Below are 16,140 nucleotides of genomic sequence, written 5' to 3' on the forward strand. Positions count from 1 at the left end.
TGTGAGCAGTGTTTCCATTTTATTTTCCGGATCTTGTGTTCATCTCTGATCTCTTCCCTGTTCATTGCTAACCACATCCAATCTTGCATCATGTGTATCTAACTTCCAAGTGACACTGCGGGCCTTTATTGAAATATGTTCACTATGTCCTCTCTTGCGTTCCAGGGAGTGCTTGGTGTTCAGCCATACATTGTGACCGGTAACATACAGCTGGCTATCTCTGCACTCTTTCTCCAACTAGCTGAGGTGGTGCTTTCCATTTCAAGCATTGCAGCTGGGATAAGCTATACAAAAAGAATAAAAAGAGAAGTACCGATCCCAAGACAGCTAGGATGCTACAGATTAAGCTGCTTCGATTACAGTCACTAAATATACTTTGGTTTTTCATATGAAATACCAAAAGGAATCTGTTGGAGACCCCTGAGTCCCTTGGGTAAGTTCATGCTCCTCTTACTACCCAGGATACAAGCTCTAAAAGGCTGCCAGTGAAATCCAGGCCCTTGTAGCCTCTTGAGAATATTTTTCCTATAAAGCTGCAAAACCGTGAGCAAATAGCCTTGTATGATAACTCAGAGGTAGACGCACAGGGGAGGTTGCTGAAAAAGTCTTGGGTAGTTAGGAAGAATTAGTCTTGTGTTAGAAAGCTTGTTTCTCAGTCTGGTTTGCCTGGAAGCTGAAGCACCCATGGTGTGTCCTTCCCATCTCCCAGCACAGCAGCAGCTGTGTTATGGACAGTCGCAGTTTGGAGCACGAGCAAGCCATGGGAGATTTATGTAGGCTACTTAGGCAGTTCCTTGGTTGGACTTGGTGGCTGCGGTTGATCGCTCTTGGTCTGGCTTGCAGGAGGGGGCCACGTGGTCTTCTGATGAAGGTGGCTGAAAATGAGAAATAAGTTTTACATAGTTTGGGAGAAGGACGCAGAGGATAACATGAAGACAACACTCATTATTTAGGAAAGAGAAGACGAGGATCTTGCATGGCTAGTGGATTGTACTGGCCATCTGTTTTGTCTGAAAATGCTTTTCATAACCTTGGAATTATGGTTTGCAAATGCCTACTTTGTTCTTAACTAAAAAACTGTGCTGGCAGATGTTCACGTTGAGTTAAGGTGATCAGCTACGACAGTTGCAGTAGACATTTAGGTTGCAAAGTGCCCTTTCAGCAGATATCTTTAGGACATGGGTCTGTTAAATATAAGCCATTTAAGAGGTTTTAGGGAAATTCATAAGATACTGAAGGTCCAAACAAAGCCACGTTGTCCTGCTCTCCTTGGCTGGGACTTCACAGCATCTTGATACCACAACATGAAGGATTAACACGTTCAGTGATGCTTTTTTCCCTTACTCAGAACTCACAGTGGTCTATAAAAATGCCAGCTAGACAAGCCATAGAACCATCAATTTCCATCTGGCCTGAAGGAAAAAGAACATTTTAGAAAACAAAAGAGAGATTCAGGAATTGACACCGTACTTCACTGTGCAGGGCAGGAAGTCTCTTGCTGTCTGGGAAGGGACGTATTTCTGTGACATGGCCATCTGGAGGCCTCGACAAGATTATCTGGTTAAAAGTTGTCAAGCAAAAGTTTTGATTAAAAAACCCAACAAAACAAACAGGAATTTTTACTATGTGTATTGTCAAAATTACAGACCACGGCATTTTTGACACCTACTCCTTGTAATTTGGGATTCCTTCAGCAGGCAGGCACTGGTCCCTGTCACATGGCAAAGCTGCAAATGCAAGCACACAGCCAAGTATAAGTGAAGGGTTAGAAAACATGCCCAATGCAAGTAGCACTGCTACATTATGATAATGCACATTTAAATGATGCAGGAACTCTGAAAATGCTGACAAGCTCATATATCCGAGGTGCTCCTTAAAGGCTACAATTATTTTCCTTGTGTCTTGTGCTTTGAGACAAAGACAATGCTGGACCATGGCCATGTTTAGCTGGTGAATAGCATCAAAGAGTAAAGACTGGGCACCTATTTGGGACTGTACGCTCACCTGATCATGACACAGAGGAGATCAGAAACTCTCCTTTTGCACGGAAGGAGACAAGCAGGGGTCAAATAACTTCTGCCAGGAAATGTTTATGGCTCATGAGGGGAAGGGAGTCTAGCCTGATTTGTACGCCAAGGAAACAGGGAGATTACTATTCCCCTCTGCTCAGCATTGCTGTAGTCATACCTGGATGGTGTAATGAAAGTTTGGATCCCTGGCTCAAAGCTATTGAGAAACTGGACAGCGTCCAGCAAAGGAAGCCCTAGGGCTCATAACCTGCAAGGAGAGGCTGGGGAGGGCTGAGGGAGCTGAGCTTGTTTAGCTTGGCAAAGAGGAGGCTGAGAGGCAATTTTGCAGCACCCACTCCTACTTCAAGGGCAATTAGAAAGATGTTGGAGCCAAGCTCTTCTTGGCAGCGGCAGACGATATAACTGGGGGCAGTGGCTACATATTGCACCTGGGGGAGTTCAGGCTAGATGCTGGGAAAATCTTTTTCACAGAGCATAATGCAGCGTGGGAGCACATTATCCAGAAAGGCTGTGGATCTCTGTCCTTGGAGGCTGAAAGCACAGCTGGCTAAACCCACTGCAGATCTGGTCTAGTGTGATGGTCCTACCTGGAGCAGAAGATTTGACTCCTGATCTCCAGCAGTCCCTTTCAACCAGCATTTCTATGATTCTATGAAACCATCCTCCTGCCTGTTCAGTTTTTCCCCTGGATAAATGCCTTTCCTCTGGCCCTGGGCACAAGTCACACCCTTTGACTCCTTACACTGCAAGTCTGCATTTCAGATTCAAAGATGAGTCACATGGATACATGGAGGGCAATTACATCCCGGTTAGCATGAGAGAATCAACTACATGTATGGAAGGCTTAACTAGTATGGCAAAAAATATGGAAGGTGGTGGAAACTGTAAATAACACTAACAGACATCCTTGAGACTTGTTTGGATTCAGGTTTCTCCAGTTAATTTAGTGCTTACCGTCCTTGCTGGAGAGGATTGGTGCTAACAGTTCTTTAGCTTCTGATAGCAAAAGGTCAACAAGATCTGAAGATGGAAGAGATGTATCTGAGACTGCGTCTGTTTTATCCTCTTCTGTTTCACTGTTGACTCTTACAAATATGGAAAGTGCCATCAATACTTCTATCACAGAATGGTCATTGAAAATCCTGGCCAGCCTCTTGTGAATGATATTCTATGTAAATCTGTGTATTTGGGGGGATTGCGTCTCGATCGCTCAGCAGCACAGGAGACTCTCTTTTAGACATACTTGCATCATTGTGTTACAGACAGATATCAAAGTATTTTTTAGAATTTCTCAAAAATATTTTTTCTTCATTATATTGGAAGTAACCACCTTGGAAACGTAAAAATCATTTTCAATCATTCTTAAAAACTGGCTTTTTTAAATGGGCTGGTCATCATCAATGGGACAGTGGCCTTTCAATGATTTAATCAATTAAAAGCACACATAGAGTTGTGATACTTTTTTTTTTCAAGTGATGGGAGATAGGTTCAGGTTGAAGGAGAGTCCAGAAGCCTGAATTCTATTTCTGCAACTGTTCATGCAGTTGAGAGTCATGCTAGCTCTTTTCTTACACTCTACCAGTTACTGTAACTGCTAATAAAAAAGGACACGGTCTTAAAGCCAAAAACTGATTTGTGTTAGGAAAACCAGGTGGGTCAAAACTCTGTTTCTTTGAAACAACCTGCTTAGGGTCTCTGCTAACAAGAGCAACTTAACCAGAGGAGTGTTTCACCTACTCACTCCAAAAAAAAGCCTGAACGGAGGCCAGGCCGCCCCCCCAAGGTACCAATCCACCAGCAGCCTCTAGATCATCTTTCCCCAATGGTTTCAATTCCTAAGCGGCAGTATGTTTAGAAACTCAGGGTAGGTTACATGTGAATCATCTTCCCCTGGGAAAGGTTAGAAAAGGACATTTCACGTTCCTGTTCAAGATTCCCAGAAGCCATCTCCTACCTCTTCTCATCTGGTAAATGACTGGGTGTGCTCAGGACCTTGTGGACGTTCTGCCATGCAAGAAGAAAAAAAAAAAGGTTTCAAACTTGTAGGAATGAATAATTCCTGAGAACAAACCCCATGGGTTTTTCCTAGTGATCAGATTTAATATGACAGTAATCAGCTTCTGCTTATTCATTGCCCTTGAAGCAAATATCTCAAGGCCTTTTGCATCTCAAGCAACATTCACAGCCTATGCAAATATACAGACACATCTAAATTATGCATTTTAATACCAACACTAAAATATACGAAATGCAACATAAAAATACTCTTCCAAAGAATAATTTTGCAGGCTACGTTTCAGCGAGCCTTGATCATTGCTACTAGCAATCCCTGGCTTCTGGATTGTACCTGCACGTGTAAGCTCTCATTACCAGGCATGGTTAGTGAATTCTCAAACGCTACTGAGGGGTCTATAAAAAAAGGAAGATATTTTATTCCAGTGGTCAAAATCCTGTGATGTTTGACCCTGGGGCCAAGTCAAATTCATTTCCAAAGTCCGCCCCCAAACCACACAGGCACCAGCATGTAGTGCTGCAGGTCTAGAGACATTTTAATTCTTCCTTCTCTGAAGCAGAGGACAGAGCATCTACGCTTCCTTGCACTCCACTGTTTCCTATTGATTTTGAGAGCTCTTGGGACAGGCTACTAGTAGCTGTAGCAGATATAGTGAATACTAGTGCTTCCCATGCTGGCCAGTTTACTAATTACACAAGCTTGTATACCCAATACAGGTAGTGAAGTGGAAGAATAGTCAATTAAAAGACTAAAGCAATTATGTGTGAGATTTTGCAGGAAGTCTGGGGGAAAAAAAGCACTGGAAGAGCAAACCCACTCTTCGAGTTCACATTTGTTGTGTAGAAAAGCAACTGTCAGCTATACAAGGGCAAGGTTAAAACATGATTTTGACCATCACGTCCAACAGAGTTCCTGGAGCAGCCTAAACCATCACGGGGGGACCAGTGAGCCAGGGACAGCAGAGCCACCAGGCGAAACCTGCACCCTCGTGTTTACATAGCTCTCAGGTACATGGGTGTGTATGAGTTCATTCCCTAGTTTCCCCTAACCAACACACAGTGCCTTTTTAGGATAAGATAGAATTAAAAAAACACCTCTCTTGCTTATGGAGCAGGAAGTTATTTGGACTTGCAAAATCACTGTTAAGGTAAGAGGCTACAGTGATGCCACCAGCTCTGGGGGCGGTTCAGCACTTCACCTGCACAAACAGGAGCAGTTTCCTATTGCAGATCTCCAGGCGCTTCCGTGAGACTTCTGATTTTCGTAACTGGCCGTCAGCCAGGGACAACTGTCTTTTCAGTTCCAGGATGTCCTCCTGAGACAAGGCCAGAGGAAGAAGAGAATGGTGATGACGATGCTCCAGCCTTGGCTTTTGGAAACACCACTTTATGACATTAGCTACAAATAGAAAACCGCTATCCTTTTGAAATGGACAGTGGAAATTACACAGATTATAACACAGACCCAGAGACCGTGCTGGCCTTGGGGCCACACAACAAACGATTTATGTGCTACATTCATTTTCTCCCTTAGAAATAGAAGGAGGGGAACCCACAGAAGAAGGGTCAGGAGGGTTGTGTGTTTTTTCCCAGGCTGAGGACTTGCATTACCTCTATTTCAGAGACATGTTTTGCTTTCTTCCCCGCCAGCTGTATCTTCAGTTCTGCAATTTCAGCTTCCAGCAAGTGGATCACTTCCTCGTAGTCCTGCTCTGCACTGTGAGCCTGTCTCTGCACGACCTCTGCCATCTGCAGCTTGCTGTGCAGCGTCCGGTTCTCGGAGAGGAACCCCAGTGCTTTCTGGAAGCAGCGAAAAGTTCTGATGAATGCACCACATCCCCGTCAGCCGCCAACCACCAAAACTACCCCAAGGTCCCCAGCAATCTCTTCACTAACCTGGTTCAGTCTCTGAAGCTCATCTTCCATTGACTTCTTGCTGTTCTCCACCTCTTTCAGGAGAGACTACAGAAAATATTTTCACTGGATTAGAAGCAACAAGCGGTAGGACACTCTCCAAAAGACACCCTGGTCTTGTAGCCCCTACCCACCAGAAGAATATTTTACAGAAGCAGTCGTGTGCACTCTCCCCTACTACAGTGCTTTTTGGGCTGCAACCTGCGTGCCTGCAGAAATCCACCTGGATACTGCCATGGTGCTAACAGCCACGCTGGCAATCTGCAGCTGGGTCAGGAGGGGAGGACAGGCGGTGCTTCTGTTATTCATGGACTTGAATGATTTGTGAGACATGTTTTTGTATTTTTAAATATATTTACTCACTGCTAAAAAGTGACTGCATACTTTCAGTACAAATAAGCTTTCATTTGAGGTTGGGAGTGAGAAAGAAGCAATTAAGGAGAGCTGAGGGTGAGTCTCCTTTGTAACGAGGAACGTGCAGAATGCAAACTGGTGACTTCTTAAGAGGGACAGGCAACACCATTACCCTCGCGTACGACTACAGCGAGCTACAGCAGAAGGCACCAGCCAAGAAATCTGCTCAGAGGAGAGTCTCCACCTTTAGCCTTCGGACTTCTTGCCGCAGATCCATCATTTCCAGTTGCAGCTGCTCCAGCTCCTCATTGCCATTACAGTTGAGAGAGTCAAAGATCTACAAGGCAAAGGGACAGACAGCATCATGCACCTCTTATGCTTTACCAAAAAGCATGCGGCTATACGGCAGGCATATTGTTTTCCATACCCAGAATAGCGATGAATCAAAATCACTTTGGAAAGGAGTCAGCATTTTTATGCAACAGATCAAAAGGCACATTAAATAATTCAACTGCAGGGTTGGTTTTCACCCCACAGGATTTCACTCTCTGATCCCTGACATTGCTGGAATAGCTGTGCTATAGTGAATTTTCACTTTGTGAACCAGGAGAAATTAGTTGGAATTGATTAATTATAGCTAATTTTCCTTCTGCATCACTGCCAGGCTGCTTCCTTCATATCATCCCATAGGTATTCTTATTTCCCTATTAAAAATGAGAAGTTTGAGGTCTTTTACAGAATTTCCTATAATTGAAATGATTAATGCATAGTTCTGCTTTCTCTTTATAACTCTAGAACAACCAGAAAATGGTAATTTAGCTTTTCCCATCTCAGAATTTCATGGATTTAACGTAGAAAATTCATTGATTCAATGTAGAAAAGTATTGGACTGACTGACCGGAGAGTGAAAAGCTGATGTATCCAGCAAACTGGCTACTTCGTGCTGCGTGAAGAGTATGGAGTTGGAATCCAGACCAGCCTCATCCAGCTCCTCCTGCATCACATCCCTGAGTGCTTGGAGAAGATCTGTGAGAAAGAATTAGTTTTTACTGGGCTAAAAGAGGAAAGCTCTGTGTGTTAGGAGAAAATGCCACCGATTTTGGGGACATCCATTGACTGCCAAGCAGAGCAGGGCTAGAGATGCCAAACAGTCTTCTCTAACACTCCTGGATTCTTTGGCAATCCTATCAAGCTTAAATAAGTTGTTGACAATCTTTACCAGACCCTTGTTTCTTATCCAGCTGAAAAAAAATCAAACTTCTAAAAACGAACCCCCCCCCGATATTTTCACAGTGGAGTTTTCACGACTGTGCTTCTCTGAGTTTTAAAATTTTAAGCCAAAACCACATTTCTCTGACAAAAGGCACCCGCTTGCCTGCTGACATTTCTCATGTTGCTGATTTAAACAAAAAACAACTCGATGACTTCAGCACTTAGAAAAGGTGTTAAATTGACAAGTCTGAAACTCCAGATTCATTTTGCTTTCAGACCTGGAGAAAAGCACGGTGCGAGGGGCCGCGTGGGACAGACGGGAGCTGGCGCAGCGGAGGGGAGGCTGCACCGTGGTCCCAGCCCCTCCAGTCCTAAGCCCGGGGCTGCAGCAGGAATTGGAGCCTTTACCGCAAGAGCAGCCATCTTCACTACCAGGGCATTTGCCAAATACCCCTAATCATCCTTATTTCTATTGCCACCAACTACGAAGGCAGTCACTCTTAGGAGAGGTGCATGGTTCTGTGTCCCATCACTCGCTTTGCACAAAAACGACCATCCAAGAGGCGTTGTGCTTTGCAAGGCTGTTCTGTCCGGTGGGGACATTGCTGCTGGTGGGGACGTTGCTGATGGCTCTGAATTTTTGTGAAAAAACTTCTGGAGAGCAGACCCTGCAGGCCAGATATGCTCTGGCAGGTCACAGAAAGTGGAGCAGGCTTTTATTTTCTGCGTGTCCTCTGGCCAGCTCTTGCTTGGCAAGCTGGGTGTTAAGGAAAGTGAGCCCTCGCACTGACTTTCTTGTATTTTCATTTTACATATGCTTCTACCAAACACCTTCTTTTATATTTGTGACTTTTCGTAGCTGTTTTAGGCTACATCAATACCCAGCCAGGTATCTTACCTGCCACATTTCAGCAGATGCCCCTCTCCTTTCTTAGCCTCCAGCAAAGCTACACAAAAATTAAAAAGCCCGTCACGCGCAGAGCTGCCCGCTCACCTCCATAGGCCACTGTCCCCTGCGAGTCTGTGGTCAAGCTTTGCCGTAACTGCCTCTTCTTCTCCTCGCTCACATCCAGACCAAGATACTGCAGAACCTTGAGCAGAAACAAGGAGCCTTTAAAAAGAAAAATACTGGAAAAGCAACTCTTTGAAGTAGGTGCTGGGAAGACGCTTGGTGCTGGGTTTTCTCGTGGAAGTGAGACAGGCAGCATCTCCCAAAGGAGTGGGCTTGGGCTGGATTTCCAGTCTGTCCTTTTCTACACATGTACCGAAATGTCTGTTCCTGAAGGCAGGGACACGTTCACATCTCTCCAAGAACATTTTATACAGACTGCAAGCAGATTTACAGCTATGACGAACTGTCAGGAGCTTTATCGAAAGCCAGTGGAGCTGTAGCAAGGCCCAGTTGCCAAGAGCTCAGCCTCTCCTCTTTCTCTTACTGCCCAAGAATTGCGTTTGGAACCAAAAAGATAAAAGTATTTCTCACGGCAACAGGAGACATTCAAACATTTTGCTTCTTCATTGCACCTTTTGCTCTCTCATTACGCCTGATGCCCTGTCTTCTACTGATATTTATCAATTCAACCCCAGGGTGCCACACAGAAGCAGATAAACCTGTGCAAACCCCACTTTGCTTCTGGCAGCAGCAAGTAAAAGCTTTGAAAAGTCAAGCTCAGCAGACTCTGGGAAAGAGCCCATGTTAAACGCTCCCCTGTCCCAGGCTGCACCCGTCGCTCTCGCTCGTGCATGTACAGCACCTCCCGCGTAGTCCCCTGGAAAGGGGCTGGAGACGAGTCCTTGCCCACGTTTCTGTCACCAGCAAGCCCACAGGACCCGTCTGCTCTCGCGTGCTGCCTGCGAGGCCCATTTGAGTCCCACCTCCCGCTCTGCCTGCCAGCCCTGCACAAGGCAGCGCTGCTGCCTCCCGGGCTTCGGGATGCCCCGATCCTCAATCTGCAGATGTCGGCATCTGGCGTGGGCCACCCCAAAACCATCGGAGACGTGTGCTGGTCGGCGTGCATCTCCTGCCCCTGGCACTGCTGCAGCTGCCTGCTCGTAACGCTGGCTTTTAAAAGGGAAAGCCAAGCGTCCCCACTCCTCCCACCAAAGAAGAGCTGCTTTTATACCCACGACGAGCAGAGGTCGCTGCGAAAATGCAATCCTAAATCCTGCTTTGGGAGAATTATGCAGGCTTAGAAGAAAAGTTCCCGCTTGCGTGGCTTGCGAGAGCAGCAAACGGGCGAGCGCTGCGTCCGCCGTGGGGTGGCAGCAGCTGCTCGTGCCATCGGGCCCACTGGGGTCCCCAGCCCTGCAGAAGGGGCTGCATTCCCACCCCCCCCCCCCTTATTGCCAGCAGTACCCTGGGGGGGACACGCACCCCCAAACCAGAGCAGGAGCACGGCCTCTGCTCTTCGCCAGGGTCTCGGTGAGCAAATGGGAAGCTCCGCTCCCTGCCTTTTGATGGTGCCCGTGGAACGTATTTTCCATAAAATGATGAAAGGGGCAGCGGTTCTGGCTGGATCCTCGGTGAGATATCTTGTATTTCAGCCTTCCCTCGCCCACACCAGGCTGCCCGAGGTCACCCCAGCAGCGACAGCAGCACTGGAAAGTTTGGAGGGCAGCTGCCTGCACCTACAGCCCTGAGTCAAATGCATTACATCCAAGGGAGGAGATTACATCTCCTCTGCCGGGAGGAGACTTCTGGAGCTCCCCGGAGCATTGAGAAATAGCCAAGGTGAGCCAAGGTGTGTTTAAATGCCCCTTCAGGATGTTTCGCTATGCCCTCTTCTCCCTTTTTACCTTTAAAGGCTGGACCCAACCTCCAGCAAACTCCACTGAAGAGTTGAGATGCTTTTTTTCTTTTCCAGATTCTTGGTAATAAATACAGTTTGGTGGCTGACTCTTACACCTCTCTCTCAAAAAACAGATTAATTAACTGTAGCACATGAGCAGTGTGATGCTAGTAAGGAAAGCAGTGTTCTGAGCACCGCAGCTGGCTCTGCACTCCACATCGCCTGGGCTATTGCTATTCCCAACACAGCCCAGCCAGTATCCTAGGGAAGTGAAGGAGAATTAGGCTGGAGCAGGCTGTTTGGCGGAGAATGCTGCATGTGTAGATTAGAGCACTGATCAAGTGCTTTAGCTTTATTCTGTGCAAACAGGCAGGCTGTTTCTCTTTGACTTTATTCAGGTTTGCATTTTTTAATCCTTCCAAAAAACAAGTGATATAGTGACCCCCGTGCTAGTACCTGGCCCAATACTCCCATGCCTGAGTGCGACGTTGGTGCAAGAAGCAAAGCTGAAGTGTCTCGATCGGTTCTTTCACAGAAAAGCAATACAAGGAGTCATGTAAGCTTATCGTGTTTGCCAACAATGTGGCAGCTGGAAGCAAGGAGGTATCACACCAGTGGACTATTGTGTGCATTGCACACCGCAGAGAGGATTGAGATGAGACCTTGCTTTGGGAAAAGGGACCCATTCTGCTTTTCTGCTTACCAGTTCCAATTTCCCATCCTTGAGACGGATATGGGGATCCAGTGCTACTTTTGGTTTGGTGCCTGAAGGTGCTTTATGATTAGATGCCGAAGCAGGTGCTGCAAAACCAAAAAGAAATGTTAATGGAAGAGCACTTGAGTACAGGAAAGAGATGGCTGCAAAGCAAAATTCAGAATTCTTGTTGCATGAAATATAATGTGTGTGCAGCAGGCCAAAAATCAAAGACTGGGATTTACTAAATCCGGTCCTGGAAGGCTGAACTAGGCCACTGTTGAAAAGATTTGATACTGGGGCAAACCTTTACTGAAACTGGGCTTCTGCATGGTTTGAAATGGGATGTTTCATCCAAGGACCTAGGACTGCAAAAATAGCACTTTGGAAATTTCCAATCACAGGTTTCTGTGGAGTCTTGGGGTCTGTAGTTATGGTGATCTGGGGGGGGGGGAAATATCTGCCTGGCTCTTGTCTTCTCTAATTGATTAAGCAAAACTGAAACCCAACATTTTATAAAATGCAGCCTTGGCTTTCAAAATGCCCATGGAAAAAGGAATCAACAGATTAAAAGAGATGTGAAAGAACACCGGTGCAAAACTTTTCCCTCCCCAAGACTGCAAAAAGCCTTGAACCTTTTTCCCTCAGTTGGGCAGCAGCGTTTTTTTGAGTAGAAGCCACTTGCATTGCAAGGCATGCACAGAGGAAGAAGAGGCAGAAATAGCAGCTGCTTTGCTGGTGAAAAGCTGTCATGAGATCAGAAGAGCCAGCTGCTGACAGCTGGCTCATCCTTACCGCCACTGCCTCCAGAGCTGAAATGGAACAGAACGCAAACCCTGCTGCCATGCCCTGCCACTTGGGCTCCTCCATCCCTGGAGGGAACCCCACCTTTACATTATGATTAACCCTTGTCCGTAAGAAACCATGACATTCCTTGGGAAAAGGGCTGCAGAAGGTGTTACCTACTCTGGAGCTCCTCTGCCAGACTCCAGAAAGGTGCAGGACTGCTGTGCCTGCAGCCCTGCTGCCTGCCTGCCTGCCCAGCTGCCTGCCCCTGCTCGCCCTCAAACTATCAGCCTGGGTTGGTGACAAAATTCCTTCTCATGCCAGTGGCACAGGATTTGCCCAGCAAGCAATTTCTTTCGCCTGCCTGTGATCTGATTAACATCACGGGAAGCCCCATCTTGACGAGTAACACTGCTTCTCCTGAACGACCGTTGGAGCAGAGACCAGGTGCAAGGAGAAGGCAGCGAGAAGCAGTGGAGGTGCTGCACAAGCGTAATCCTCCTAATCCAGGTATTCATCTGCTCTGCTAACGCTAGCAGCTGGGAAGCAGCAAGAGGTAATAAATGAGTTTGCTGGATTGGCCACCAACACTTTACTCTGCAAAGTTCAAGGGCAGAGCTGTTACCCTTCGACGCATGGCTAATCAGGATTAGCTCCACGTGGCTTTGCTGTCAGCTCTGGACATGGAGATATCCAGGGCATCCATCAGGCACCCAGAGAGACGCAGTCACTGGCCCAGGCTCCAAGCCTGGCTGCTGCTCTTTCAAAGCCAGTTGTCTGTTTTCATGGATGACAACACTGACACAAAGCCTTCTCAGCATTTCACATCAAAAAAACTGCATGTAATAAAATCCCCTAGCTAAGTCAGGAAGTGATTAGGTCATTGCTGTTTGCTGGATTGCCTACATGACCCAGGGCTTTGCTCCCCGTCACCAGGAGCTCTGGCTTCAGGATGGTCAGGATAGGGAGGACAGACCAAGGGCAGTCCCTGTCCCATGGTCTCTGGAGCGCAGAGCATGGAAGGCGAAGGCTGAAGCCTGCTGAGCTTGCCCAAGGTGAGACAGGCATCCCTGGGAGCAGAGTACTGATGCACGCCCAGCCCAGCACCGTCTGCTCCCTGTCTCTCCCACTAATCTCGGGTATAGACTAAACACAATTTACCTTGCAATGCTCGCTCTTAGCCTTCCAGATGGAAATTACAACACGGCACAGGGATTCGCAAGTGGGGCCAGTGCCTCGGCAGCGCATGGGGAAGGAAGTGCCGTCGGACTTGCGGGCACGAGAATGATGGGCAGCGCTTGCTAGGGACTGGCTAGGGAAAGCCCGTCTTTTCCTCGGGACAGGAGTAACCTTCATATCATAGGGACATGGGGTATCTTGCTGGAGGTCATCTCCCTGGACACTGGATCATGGAGATTATTGAGGTTTCCTGCAATTCCTAAGGGATCTGTGAAGCTGCACGGCTACTGGACTTCACCCCGCATTGAACAGAGTAGGTCTCTCCCACAAAAGGTAAGCACTCAGTAGCAGACTCAGAGCATGGAGAGAAAACACAGCTTGGAAAAGTAAGCAAAAAGTGAAGCTTGGATGTAGAGAGAAATCTGACTTAATCACGTCTATAAGCAATTTCCCAATTTGACCAACTGAGGGCATCCTTAAATGCCTGTATAATGCCCAGGGTCGCTGCATACATTACAGCTATCATTAACTGACCTTTTTTATACTGTGTCTCTGAGGACCACCCGTTCCCATTGCATGCCTGCAATGAGACCTGCTGCATGCAAGTCTGATATGATCTTTGCATGTGGGCAAAGACACGGCAGCAAATGAACCACAGGCTGAGAATGGAAGAAGTGGTGTCTTATGAATTCTCTGAAAGCTTTAGTAAAGAATTTTGCTACTATGGACAAACATGGACATAATTACTACCTGTTGAGTAAGCCAAGCTGCTACCTTCCCTCTCTCCTAGCAGGCTGAGTCTCATTATCACCCCATTAGATTCCACTACAGCATTATAAACACTGATCAAAATTAATTTCATCATCCTCAGCACCGAGGAGCCAAGGCTGTGTTTGTCACCCACACAAAGAGAACAATTTAGCGGGACTCTTACCTGAGACTGTAAGCTCCGGTGGGCAAATGTCCGGTGACAAAGAAGGCACAGGAAAATGATTTTCACGTCTATTCTAGAAAAACAAGACAAAACAGCACAGACAGTTGCTAAGCAGAATCTGTTGGTGTAAATGAAGAGCAGAAGATAGAGGTGTTCAAGAGAGAGCAACCCATCTGGCCCATAAAGAGCAAAGGCACCATATACACCTCTTGTGCTGACGGGCCAAAAGAGTCTCAAAGGATTTCTCTCGGAGCACTTCGCACAGGCATGTTCCTGAGCCATCTCAAAATCTCTGGTCACACACAGAAAAATGAGTTTGTCATTACTGTAACCGTGATTGAGAGCTGAGGATTAATTTGACTTTGTATGGTTTCTCCATAGAAGTTCTCCCTAAAGCTCTGCATCTAACCCACCAGTGAGGTCTTGACCACCGAGGCAGTGCTTCCATAGCTGGGAACGTACATGCAGAGAGGGGCACAGGACTGGTGCTAAGGACATACGGACAGGTAGCAGAGGTGCCTGAGCATGCTTTCCCTAGTGTGGAAGGCCAGACTTCATTAAAAGTTCCATCTTTTATCAGCAAAGTGAAGAAAGGAGGAATTAAATTCCAGCCAGCAATGTAATTTTATATAGATGCACAACACTACACAAGCGCACCTTCTGCTGGTGATGAAGGATCTAGCTATACTACTCAGCTATATGTATATGGGCTAAGGCTGACTTTCGTAAGCACATCTCCAGTCTGGTACACCCAAAGGCAACATATATATGACGTTCTTGCAAGTCCATGTCTCCACAGGGTCTGGAAAGAAGGACCTTTTGTGAATGATGTTTGTATGAAAGGAACATCCAGTTGGCCTTTTCTAAAGGCAGTTTATGTGGAAAAGGGCAGAAGATACACCCGGCGTTGCATCAGCCCAGGAGAGGAGTGACAAATGCACAGAATACAGCCACAGACCTAAATTACGGTGAAGGTTGTGTGGTTAAACCCCGTCTCACCACGCACAGCTTGAACACTTGTCTCTGCAAACAGAACATGGAGCAAGGCTTCACAGGAGGAATGAGCCTGGCTTATCATTAGACTAGTGAAGGATAGAAATGGGCTGCTTAGGAATGCTGTGGATTCATCCTCGTCAGAGGTCTTTAAGAATAAAGAGTTGTTCCTGCCTTTGGGTAGGAGTCTAGATCAAACTGACTCCTGAGATCCCTTCCAGCTCTATGACTGGTATTGAATGAGATGCAGGTTGCTATCCACAGAAGGGTTTTGTTTTTTTAAAACCTGAGACTTCTGAAACAGGTCTGAATTCAGGCCCTGGAGATGAAACTCGTCTCATTACCTCCACAGATCCTTCGCTGTCTCAAACCCAAGACAGAAGAAACAATATTTCAGATTTAAAATACCTGGCTGTAAAGCAGGGCTACATACATCAGCATTGCAGGCTTTCCACCATCCAGAAGGACTGCCATGGAGTCCCTAAAGAGGAGTTTTCTGATCAAAGACATCTGTGGTCTTAGATATGAACTTTAACCTACCTCTGGGGACCTCACATGGACCTTCAGTCTGGAGGAACTCAGACCGTTTCCCACAGCCTTTGGAGGTGGCGATGGGATGTTGTTATGAACTGACAGTCCAGGATGTAACCGTCCCCTTCCAGGAATAAAGGCCACTTCTGTGTTTCCCTCGTGTCTTAAACAAACCACAAATACAGAACATTTTATTAACAAAAAAAAAAAAAAAAAAAGGCACAAATTTGCAAAATTTCCATGCTTGTGGTTCTTTCTCCAGGACAATCTCACTTAAGCCCATGTAGCCTGCACAAGTGTAGCTGAATCCCCACCAGCTGTGCTGCTTGTTTGAACTTCAGTTCTGTTGCAGAACTCTGCTGGGCAGTGAAAGGGGATATTCATGAGGACCAGAACATTAGGAAGATCTGGATTACATTTCAGGATCATCCATGCACTCAAGACTTCCTTATACAACCACCTGTCAGGACCAACTTGAAGCATCATTTAATAAGAAGCCTCATGCTTCTTGAAGCCAAACATTGGTATGACATGAAGGGTTTCTGCCTAAGACTCAACAGCACCGTGATGATGACAGGAAATATGTTATATGCCTACCTGAATTTGGCTTTTGCAATTATTTTTCTGGCCTCTTCATGTGTGCTGCCCACCAAAGAATCTTTATTGATAGCAATTAGTTGGTCACCAGGTCGGAGCCGACCATCCTAAACA

The 16,140-nt window shown here is 46.5% G+C and overlaps 1 protein-coding gene across 1 annotated transcript in view; it reads right to left on the reverse strand.

Moving 5' to 3' along the window:
• Nucleotides 1–449: 449 nt before the first annotated feature.
• The window catches only part of LOC142045595 (syntaxin-binding protein 4-like), a 45,511-nt gene continuing 29,820 nt past the window's right edge, over nt 450–16,140 (reverse strand). The window contains 14 exon segments of the mRNA XM_075059277.1: nt 450–875; nt 1,670–1,727; nt 2,985–3,115; nt 3,985–4,034; nt 5,243–5,359; nt 5,655–5,843; nt 5,940–6,005; nt 6,556–6,648; nt 7,210–7,337; nt 8,518–8,614; nt 11,016–11,113; nt 13,906–13,978; nt 15,439–15,592; nt 16,027–16,133. Of these exon segments, the coding sequence (XP_074915378.1) occupies nt 779–875; nt 1,670–1,727; nt 2,985–3,115; nt 3,985–4,034; nt 5,243–5,359; nt 5,655–5,843; nt 5,940–6,005; nt 6,556–6,648; nt 7,210–7,337; nt 8,518–8,614; nt 11,016–11,113; nt 13,906–13,978; nt 15,439–15,592; nt 16,027–16,133 (1,458 nt within the window). The 3' untranslated portion in view covers nt 450–778.

The sequence above is a fragment of the Buteo buteo genome, chromosome 29 (genome assembly GCF_964188355.1).
Source record: "Buteo buteo chromosome 29, bButBut1.hap1.1, whole genome shotgun sequence".
Lineage (NCBI taxonomy): Eukaryota > Metazoa > Chordata > Aves > Accipitriformes > Accipitridae > Buteo > Buteo buteo.